The sequence below is a fragment of the Brachionichthys hirsutus genome, chromosome 20, assembly GCF_040956055.1.
Source record: "Brachionichthys hirsutus isolate HB-005 chromosome 20, CSIRO-AGI_Bhir_v1, whole genome shotgun sequence".
Classification (NCBI taxonomy): domain Eukaryota; kingdom Metazoa; phylum Chordata; class Actinopteri; order Lophiiformes; family Brachionichthyidae; genus Brachionichthys; species Brachionichthys hirsutus.
The window spans coordinates 8,050,498-8,061,323 of record NC_090916.1 but is presented as its reverse complement, the minus strand read 5'-3'; the positions used below and the strand labels follow the sequence as shown (position 1 = coordinate 8,061,323).

Here is a 10,826-nt window from a genome sequence, read left to right as displayed (position 1 = left end):
GAACAAAGCCCAAGAAAGTTTTAAATTCAGAAGAAAGTGAACCTAAATTTCATTTTTTTGTTTCTCTTCTCCATCTTTTCTGCATAGAATCTTAGGTAGATGCGCAAAAAGCACTTTTTTATTGCATCAACTGACAGCCTTCCAAATACAGTACATGCATGAGCACAAGCATCCCCTTAGTTGTGACTCCCAATGGTTTCAAGTTGCCATGACAACTTAATAAGATTCCTAAACATATTACTGATGTCTTCATCCTTCAAGTCCTTTCAAAATTGACACCCTGGCAGATTTAGCAAAGCAAAGGGAATATTTCATCAATATTTTCTTTGGGCTGTCCATCCAAAAAATGTCAGGTAGAAAGGCACAGAGTATTAAAAAAAAAGTGAGCGAGAAAAAGAAAAAGAGAGAGAGAGGGATGTAAAGACTTGGAAGTGCATAGTTGTCTATGTGGAGTCATTCCCGTACAGAGATGAATGAGGTCTTTCAGAGAGTGACAAAGCAGGCAGAGCCGGGATAGAAAGGTGTTTGTGTCCTACTAGCAAATCTCATTTGTCCCCCCCCCCCCCAACTTTTCCCTGCTCTCATGGATGTTAAGGGTGGAGGAGAAGGGGGCTCTCTGCTCCTCAACCGGCAATCAACAGGTTGGTGCTCTGCCCAAACCAGCTTCAAGCTACCCTGAGGCCGACCCAATGCCCGTCCGAGTGTGCGTGCCGCAGAAGAAAGAATTGCGGAGATTAAACGGTCCCTGGACTTTGCATCAGAATACATGTTCTTACTTTATACAATAACAAAAAAAAAGGTGCATTCCTCAGAGCTTCCTGCGCCATGCATTTAGAGGTCTGTAAAAGAAGGAGACACCATGAGAGGAGTCGGACATGGACTACCAGGGCTAAACAATCCGTGCTTTCGAACATTTTGCATTAATCCTCACCTCTGCATTCATACTTGAGGTCTGAGAAGTATACCATCTCCTGTGAGAAGACAAAGAGTCCTAGCCTGCCCCCCGCGTACGTCTTGTCATAGATGCTTCCAGAGTCTGCCATGATCTTCTTGCCCTCGTACATCACAACTCTGTGGAAGGAAAGAAAACGAAATGCCGGTGACATCCAAGACTTTTATTATAGTCTTTCAGCATCCAACCCATATGAAATAAACGCCTCTATGTGGACTAGTTAATATGTTTTTCCAACCTAATAAGTCCTGTTCTTGGTCTATGGATCAGATGCCATCTGTATGCAGTAAAGTCTTTCCACCCAACATTCTTCGGGTCATGCCAGAGGGTGCGGACCTACAGCACAGGGAAATGAACAGCTGTGAGTTGATCTTTTTTTTAAAGTCATTTCTAGGTAAAGACGATCCCCTGGATGACTGAACTTCCAGAACGCCACCAAAATTCCTACCTGTCCTGCGGTATTCCCCGTGTGCCAGAGAGCATTCCTTAGGTGCTCTCCTGGGCCAGTGGTGGAGTTGACCACTTTAATGGACAAGCCGGAGTAACCCTGAGCCTTGGTGGGTTTATTAGACCAGTACGTCTGTGTGATCTGCTTCCACATCACTACGTAGAACCTGGAGCTGGACTGGTAGCCGAACACGAAGCCAGCGTAATCGTCATCCCTCTCTGTGTTGATGAAGAAGGTCCCACTGAAGTCCACTGAATTGAACTCATGGTACCCTGAAGGAAGAACACGTCAAGGGTCAGAATTAACTTAAAGTGCTCAGATATTATTATTCTCTGACATTTGGTAGCTATAGTTACGAGATACATGCGTACCAACAGCAATGCCAGGGTCGCAGTTGACAGTCTGAACCAGCTCTTTGCCCTGATGGCGAACCACCCAGTTCGGATCGATTTGTGAGGTTCCCTTGGGGTCCAGAGGAACCATCTGAAACTTGCGGAAGTCCGTCTCGCTAATGTCAAAGTTCTCTGGACAAACGTCGTAGATGTCCGGCACATTGTCTTGGTCAAAATCATCTTTGCATGCGTCTCCGCGACCGTCACCTGAAAAAATAAGACATAATTTGTGCTTATATCCAAGGCTTTTTCCAAAGACCTCGAGACATTGAGCTTTGGTCTTTTTTTACATGGTTTGCTTTGCTCACCATCAGAGTCCAGTTGGTTGGGGTTAAAGGCCAGCCTGCAGTTGTCTTTGTCATCTGGGATGACGTCGTTGTCATCGTCATGGTCACAGGCGTCTCCTTTGCCATCCTTATCGTGGTCAGCCTGGTTGGCGTTGGGGATGTACGGGCAGTTGTCCAGGTTGTTCTGGTGTCCGTCCTCATCGATATCTTGATTGCTGTCACACTTGTCTCCCACACGGTCGTCATCTGAATCCACCTGAAGTAGAACAATGTCAGGATTATAACTTAAAGCATGGTTTAAGGGGACAAACAAGATATTAGCACATCAACACAGGGGATTGCAATAATTTATTTATTTCACTGCAAGATCTCGCGCTACCATTTTCCTCTCCTCTGTCCTGTCTCACTTGCCCTCAGGACTTGCCACAAAAATAACTCTGCCACGGTCAACAAGCTCATTTTGACCAGCATCGGCAGCCTCATGCAAAGTCAAGGTATCTCAAGACACAGCCTACAGCGCTCCTAAAGGAGAGGGATGATCGGAGCAGGGCTGGGCGCTCAGGATTTGGGTCAACATGCAGAAATAACCATTTTACTTTCAATACCAATAACAATAATCTTTGGAAAAGCAAGTGTTGTGACTGGCCCGTGTTTCAACTTGTCTCAGATTTTAAATGGCAATGTATATTCAGACTTCCATCTCTTCCCCGCCACCCCATCCCTTTCCTGAGTCCTGTTGTTCAACAAATTCCTATTTCTCAGTGTAGCATGGCACAGGTGGACTGAATCGGCCTGTGCTGTGCAGAATGGGAATGCACACAGCCCAGGGCCAACCCATTCCACAGTGCTATCCAGCCCGGGGGCCTCTTCCCTCACATTAGCTACCCAACATCAATAGGACATTGAAAAGACTCAAAGCGCTCAAAGCTGATGTACCCGAGAATCGCATGCAGGATTCCCCCCCCCCCCCTTTATATGGCATGAAAAAACAGCTTAGACTTTAACCACACGGGGCTAATCACTAAGACTCTGTCTCAATTGAAAGACACATATATATATATGCTGAGCTTCAGAGAAAAGCGCAGCGATGAATGTGGATTGTTGTTGGCTGGTGAGGTGGAAGGAAACGGGAATCTGCAACGCTTGTGTGTGTCCACACACCTGATCCGGATTATGTTCCAGAGGGCAGTTGTCACACATGTCGCCTACTCCGTCCAGGTCTGTGTCCCGCTGATCAACATTGTACACATAGGGGCAGTTGTCCTTCTCATTCAATATGCCTGGGGAATGAATATAAACAGACAAATGAAATATAGACTTCATGAGGATTTATTTTATGTTTCAAAGTTTCCAGTCCTCACCGTCTCCGTCGATGTCCACAGCGCAAGCGTCTCCCTCTCCATTGCTGTCTGTGTCCGTCTGGTCCGGGTTACTATTGTAGGGGCAGTTGTCGCATCGGTCGCCCACATCGTCACGGTCGTAGTCGTACTGCCTCGGGTTGTACACAAAGGGACAGTTGTCCTGTTTTCAAAAAGAGAAAGACAAAGAGGAAGAGTTGAGTCTCAGCTAGTCATCTGCCGCCTGTAGCTCGAGTGGATCTTTTTACGGGCCGAGGGCTGGGATGAAAAGGCACTTTTAATTTTAGGCCGTCTCCCAAATCTACGGCTGGAATTCGCGGGCGCACAGTGCTCCTTCAGAGCAGGGCATCTGTGTTGGAATTTGAGGTTTTGGCTCAGGCTATGGAGAAACATTTGCTTTCCTGTTTCCCCCCCTCCCCCCTCTCCACCTGCCTACAGCATGCCTTGACAGCATGAATGATGGAAGAAAAAATGGCTAACGGAACTAACACACACACACACTCCTTTTTCTTCTCCACATCTGGAGGGTTTCACTCACCCTATCGTCAGGAATGCCATCATTGTCGTCGTCGTTGTCACAAGCATCTCCAATGCCGTCTTTATCATAATCTTCCTGCCCAGAGTTGGGAAGGTTGGGACAGTTGTCCTAGACGACAAATAAACAAGACATTTGAATTTTAACCGTGGACACAAAAAATGATTTCAATGGCTACTTTCATCCCTCTTTTGTCACCGTAGACTTGCTTCTTTCACCGTGTACCTTTTTGCAGTGGTAAGTGGCGTTCTCCACACAAACCAAGTCGGCATTGGGCCATCCATCCAAATCCGTGTCCTCTCCGCAGATGTGGCCGTTCCCAGCATAGCCGGGCTTGCACTCGCAGCGGTACATGGGATCTGCAAAGTGTCCAAGGTAGTTGCAGCGGGCGTTTTTGTTGCAGTCGTGGCTTCCATCGAGGCAGGGATTACGGGGCGTGCACACCTAATGAGTGAGGCAGTGGAGCTTCGTTTGAGCCATCGGTGACCAGAATGGCTACGCATGATCTACATTGATGACATTCTGCTCTTTAAGGCAGACGTTCATCTTTTTTCACTCTAAGGACACTGATTGCTCGCTCTCTGATTGGCTGCATTTACCTGTTTCTTAGCAGTAGCCTGCTCCACGCCTCTGCCAAAGGGCTGGGGTCCCGAGTAACGAGGAGGGCAAGGCAGACAGTTGTAGCCAGGAACTGTGTTCTCGCAGCGGTGCACGCCGTTAAACACAAAGCAAGCGTCCGGGATCTCTTTGCACTTTTATTAGGATGAGACGAACAACCGTTGTCATTAAGGGAAACTTGGCAGATGTTTCTAAGTCTAAAAATGTGCTTTTCACTATACCTCATCGAGATCTTTGCACTTGATGCCATTTCCAGTGTAGCCGGCTGGGCACTTCCCACATTTCCAAGAACCATCAGGAAGACTGGTGCACTTTGCTCCAGCAAAGCAGGGATTTGACAGGCATCCATCTGAAAGCGTCAATGCTGACTCATCATCAATACAAAAACTCAATGATCTCAATGCGATTGAATTTTTTATTTATTTAAATAAATCAAACCTAAAGTACAATAGAAAATAATCATCGTGAAAACATCACAGATGAATGAAACTCAATTGTTGAAGCTCTGGAAGATGTCTCACCAACTGGACAGGCTTTCTTGCTGCACATCTGGGTGTCCTTGGCGTCACCGACACACTCTTTGCCACCATATTTTGCGACAGGGTCATTGCACAAGCGTTTCCGAGTCTGGACGCCACCTCCGCAGGTGAGACTACAGGTGTCCCACGGTGCCCAGGGCCCCCAGTTTCCATTGACTAACGGAGACATGAAGGAAACGCGATCGTTTGCTATCTTTCCAGGACACAACACACAAAAGCCACCATAGGGGCGGGGGGCTTACTCGGGCATGGAGACTTCTGGCACTTCTCAGTCTGCCGGCCCTCTCCCTCGCAGTTCTTGCCTCCGAGCTGAGGGGTGGGGGAGTTGCAGAGGCGGATACGGGTGATGGCGCCAGCGCCACAGGTGACGGAACAGGATGACCAGGGTGACCAGTGGCTCCAGCTGCCGTCCTGCTTGACTGGATGATGTGAATAAAGGTCGGAGGTGAGTTATCAGGAAGCGAAGCTTTTCGCCCCTCTGTCACGCTTCGGCGAGCGTATCTGCTGATTTGTGTGGGTCTGCCCGATGGATGCGGCCGCGTGGCGTTAACTCACAGCGTTTGTCACACTCCTGGAGGTAGCAGTCGCGGGTCTGCACAGAGGTGCCCTCGCAGTTGTTATTGATGCGATCGCAAGAGCGCCCACGCTGCTGGATGCCCCGCCCACACGACACAGAACAATGAGTCCATTCAGACCACGGTGACCAGCCGTCCTCTGCGTAGTCGCTCGCTGAGCGGGAGGGAGAGGGAGAGAATAGAAGCTTATCCAGCGAGGCAGCGCACGCTCACAAACACCCCGGGGCCGAAATGAGAAGGGAAAGCTCCTTGAGCTAAGGGCTAATGGTGTGGATTCAGCTGGGACTCAAACAGAGAGAATGGCCTCAACAAGTGGCTGAGGTCTGGGTGAATGCAGCCCCCCCCCGCCGCCCCGCTCATTTAGGCGCATTGCCGCCAAGCCTGCATAGGTACGACGAAAATGTCGCTTCTCCTCATGTAGAAGATCTTCACTGAGCAGCAAACCCAAATTTTCCATTCCTCTTTAACCAATTTGGCAAATTACAGCCATTTAAACTGGAAGATTCAAAGACGTTTGGAAGCACAAAGCGCCAATGTCCCACACACACAAGCGCCCTTTCACTTCATCGGATATTATTGCAGTTAAACCGTCTCGAAGTTGCGTTTTTCACATTTACATCAAGGGACGCATTTGTGGGTTTGTACGGCAAATAACGTAGGAACAGCTCTTTCTCTGAATGGCGCCTGTGTGTGTGTGTGTGTGTGTGTGTTAGCTTAAACGTTTACACTCCCAGCTTTCATTGGCCGTTTGCTTTACAGTGCAGGTTTGCATCACAGCGTATTTTCGTGCATATCTGCGTTGCTGAACTTACGTGTTCCACAGCGTGGGCAGCACTCTCCATCGGGAACAGTAGCATTAGCGCAGGGGATCAGGGGGCAGGAGATTTTGCGGCACACGGTAGCAGAATTCTGTAAACACGGGAATCAAATGCATGGTCACACCTCATGCTGCTGCAGCTCCATGTTGCCCAGCTGCTGGTAAATCCTGACTGCCCCAGTCGAATTGAGATGCTACAGAAAGCGTTTCTATTGTAGATGTGATAATTTTAAATTTAAATCAGTGTCGGGAGTGTCATTTCTGATCTAAGTCCACGCCCGTGCAGCCAGCGCATGAAATGATCTGCTTAACATCTGCGTTTGGAAAGATTCTATCATTCCATATAAACTAAATAAAATAAATTCAAAAAAAAAACTTCTGAGAACTGAGAGCCCTACAGACAATCACCTGCTCACTGGGCCAGGGGAAGGCGGGAAGGAGGCCAGCATCCTAATAATGGAGGCCGGTTTCACTGCGGGGCCGGACTGGGCACCGAGCCCCAGACATGGAAAAGCCAGCCTGCGTGTGGGTTCACTGGGAATGACTCAGGGATATCAACTGCCTTCTAACTACGCGCATTCTTCTGCTCCACGTCTGGATGTGATCACTGACGAGGAAGGAAAGGGGGGAAATGGGGATAACTAGTGTATCGATAGGAAAGGAAATCAGGAAATAAAGCGTGTCTGCAAAAGTATTTTGCAGCCGGAACCCATCTTTTCTTTCCGCTTGTCGGCGCCAATGTTTTGTTTCGCATCAGGCCGCAGCTGAGCTGATGACAGCAGGCCTCCGTGACCCCCCCCCCAGTAAAGGCCGCCGACCCTCAGTCAGCCTCACCTGACAGGTGCACTCCGTGCAGTCGTCCACGGTCCACTCTTCCGTGTTCTTCCGCACGATGCCGTTGTGGATGCAGACGCCGCTGTGAATACCGATGCGGGTCTGGATCAGCTTGTTCTCGTCCTTCTGGCGAGGAGGCGCGGGAGACACACACACACACACACACACACAAACGCATTCTTTAGCATGTGAGGCGCGACACGCACACATGCACAGACGCTGAGCCGCGTGATGGGCTTTTACCAGCTGACGGAGTTCGTTGGACAGCTCCTTGACCACAACGCCGAGGCCCTTCAGCTCCTTGAACATGCTGATCAGATCCTCGCAGGAGAAGCCGCAGACCATCTGCAGGTCTTCACCGGAGACATGAACACAAGGAGGGGGGGGGGGGGCATTACCTTCTTGATCTGGTTAGCGGACCATGAGGTTCTGCTGGCAGGGTCCTAACATTCCAGCGCCCACTCAGCGGGGGGGGGGTTACCTTTCGTCTTATGTCCCGTGAACTCGGTTCTGATGGCCGAGGAGCCGTTCAGGTTCTCCAGGATCATGGAATCGGTCGTCATGGCTGAAAGGAGAGCGTGGCCATTAATCAAATCTTATCGGAGCTGCACATTTATCCTGATTGTTGGTGAATCAACAGGATGAGATTAAAGCTCCACGTGGAGTACATGAGGTATTCAGACATTTCTTTGATGAGGATTTCCCACGACTTACTTGCTTCATAACGCAGGTGCGCAAACACGGGTTGGGGGGGGGGGGGGGGGGGGGCATTACTTACAGCTTTGGCATCCTTTGTTGCGCAGGATGGCGTCCAGTGTGGTTCCAAACACAAAGTGCACGTTTTGCAGGACGCCCTGCAAGTATTAAAATTCACTTTAGACGAGGACGCAGCAAAGCCTGCAGCGTGCACGCGCGTTTTCATTCAGTTGGAGAAAGACGCGCTTTTGGATAAAAAAAAAACAAAACTCTGCGTAAATGTACTTTAAAGACGGAATAACAAAAACAAACAAACGAACGAAACAAAACAACCTAAAACAAACTCTGTCTCACCATGAACCTGTCCCGCACGGCCCCCTTGCCGACCCTGAGCTGCGCGCCCGCCGGAGTCTCCTGCGTCAGGATGCTCTGGATGGGCGCGTCCAGCTCGGCGCTGTTCACCTCCTCGCATCCCGCGTAAAGCAGCGCCTGGTCCTCCTGCACGAACAGCGTGATGTTCTTCCAGTGGCCAGTCGCCAGATCCACGTCTTCGATGGAGACCACCTGCTGCTTGTTCTCCGTGGAGAAAACGATGTCCAGCGTGTTCGCCTTGCCGTTGGAGACGATCTCGAACACGGGTCCGGAGCCGTCCTTCTTCTCCACGGTCAGGAGGCTCCCCCTGGTCCGCTTGAAACTGCTTGAAGTTGAGCAGGAGGAGGAAGCCCTCTCGGCGTGGATGGAGTCGATCAGGTCCCTCAGGGCGCGCTCGGGCACCGGGGGGATCAGGTCCGGGTTGAGGATCTTGTACGCGGGGCTGTACGGGTCGTCTCCCTTCACCAGCGTGACCCCGTGGTTCTTCCTGGGGACTCGGACGAGCTCAAACAAGTCGAAGACGCTGTTGTCGTCCCGGCTCTCTGCGGGGGGGGGGGGGATGGAAGAAGAAGCGGTTTCAAAACGCGCACTAGACTCTTTCAAAGTGGAGAAAAGTGCTGAAAAGTCTCACAAGTCCAAGCTCAGCCAAGCCGGACTCACCTGCGACCCTTGTCCCCTCGCAGGTCCAAAGCATCAGGAGCAAAAACATCCCGGTCAGCTTCATGGTGGAAGACCAGCCCGCTGGCCGAGACGAGAACAGACAATAAAGCGTAAATAAAAAAATATATATATTAAAAAAAGGGTCAAATCAGAGTCTGTGAAAAAATATACAACTCACCTGCTTCAGGAAAACAGCAGATCAAAAATAATGCGATTAAAATCCCGCAAAAAAAATATTTAGAAATCCAGCAATAATCCTCAGAGGTGGATTATTTCAAAGAAGAAAGAATAAGAAGGGCAATAATATAATCTCGCGTTAATCTGTTTCTGTCCTTTGCCCTGCTGGTATCGGACGCGCACAAAATTTCCCTTTTAAGCCGAGGGGGGGGACAAAGTGGCATTTAAATAGTTTGATGCCATTCCTTAGAAGTGACCTCGTCCAATCACGATGATGGGGGGGGGGGGGGGGGGGGAGTTTATCCTCTTAGCTGACAGAGGGAGGGGGCGAGAGAGAACCTGAGAGTGTTGCGCTCACTTTTAATGGACCACTGTTTCCTCTCTCACCGTCCATCCATCAGTCCTTACACCCCCCCTCCCCCCCCCCCCCCCCTCACTACAATCCTCCTCCAGCATATGCACATCTGCAACTTTAATTTCATCTTATTCTATCTACATGAACAAGGTCTGCCTGTCTCTAAAATGTCCCACATCATCTATTACTTAGATTAAAATGACATATCTTTGTTTTCGGTCTAGAAAAGCAACAGATTCACAAACCCTCATCCTTGTTTGGACTAAAAATAGTTTTTCTGTTTTTTTTGTTTTTTATGTCAAATGATCCTATTTCAGTTCTATGAGCCTCATTTTGTTGCATTTCCCATTCCGACCGCTAGGAGCCGACGTAAGGTCGCTGAGAGGCGGCTGAACCCACATCAGAATTAAACTGGACAAAAATAATAAATTGAGGAATGAAATTTTTAATACAATCTTTTAATAGGCATCTATTATTTATGTGTTTTAAATTTCTCAGGGCTCCTGGGATACAGTCGACGCCTTTCGTGCTTCTTTTTTCCCATTAAAGAAAACACATCTAAGGAAACATCTGAGGCAAACGTTTCAGCAGACTGTTTCAGGCTTTACGTGACGTCATCAATCTCCTTAATGCCGTCACATGTAGCGAGACGGAACTCTGCAGCTCTTCCCCCTCCATCATCATCATCATCATCATCATCATCATCATCATCATCCTCATCATCAGCAGCAGCAGCAGCGAGTCTGTCGGGACAGAGCAGGCGTTCAGCGCCAATGAGAAAATGTTTGTCATCCTTTTGCTATCTGTTAGCATACCGCGCTGCGGAAGGACCTTCAGCCGGGTCGTCCAAATGTCTAATCCTGTCTAAGGAATGTGCATTTGATCCAGTTCCATCTCCAGCCTATTAAGAGGTCACGGCGTGCCAGCTTCTTTTCATGAGCTTCCACGGAAGACGTAATTTGCATTCCAGCGATCCGAACGATCAGATTTAATTGCTGCAGTGAGGACAGCAGACGGTGATCTTTGGTTCTAAATGCTTCGACGGTTCAATATTTGCTGCTGCAGCTGCTATATAGCAAAAAATAAACAGAAGCCGGTCAATTGATTGCAGTTGCTTTTAGATGTGATCTATTGACTACGAGTGATCAGGTGCATTTAAGGAACTTAAAATGCTGATAAAGTAAGATAAGATGCTTACTTTGCGGAGCAGA

At 49.0% G+C, this 10,826-nt stretch overlaps 1 protein-coding gene across 1 annotated transcript; it reads right to left on the bottom strand.

The window, feature by feature from the left end:
• Positions 1–831: 831 nt before the first annotated feature.
• On the bottom strand, positions 832–9,147 carry thbs1b (thrombospondin 1b). Its single transcript, XM_068754095.1, has 22 exons — positions 9,084–9,147; positions 8,406–8,965; positions 8,134–8,209; positions 7,837–7,920; positions 7,599–7,708; positions 7,356–7,481; positions 6,517–6,613; positions 5,685–5,858; positions 5,372–5,548; positions 5,112–5,285; positions 4,812–4,939; positions 4,572–4,724; positions 4,198–4,416; positions 3,976–4,083; positions 3,441–3,600; positions 3,241–3,359; positions 2,101–2,335; positions 1,772–1,999; positions 1,401–1,672; positions 1,191–1,288; positions 932–1,071; positions 832–839 (listed from the first exon to the last, which is right to left on the bottom strand). The coding sequence occupies exons 1-22, from the start codon at positions 9,145–9,147 to the stop codon at positions 832–834; spliced, it is 3,510 nt and encodes a 1,169-aa protein (XP_068610196.1).
• Positions 9,148–10,826: the final 1,679 nt, after the last annotated feature.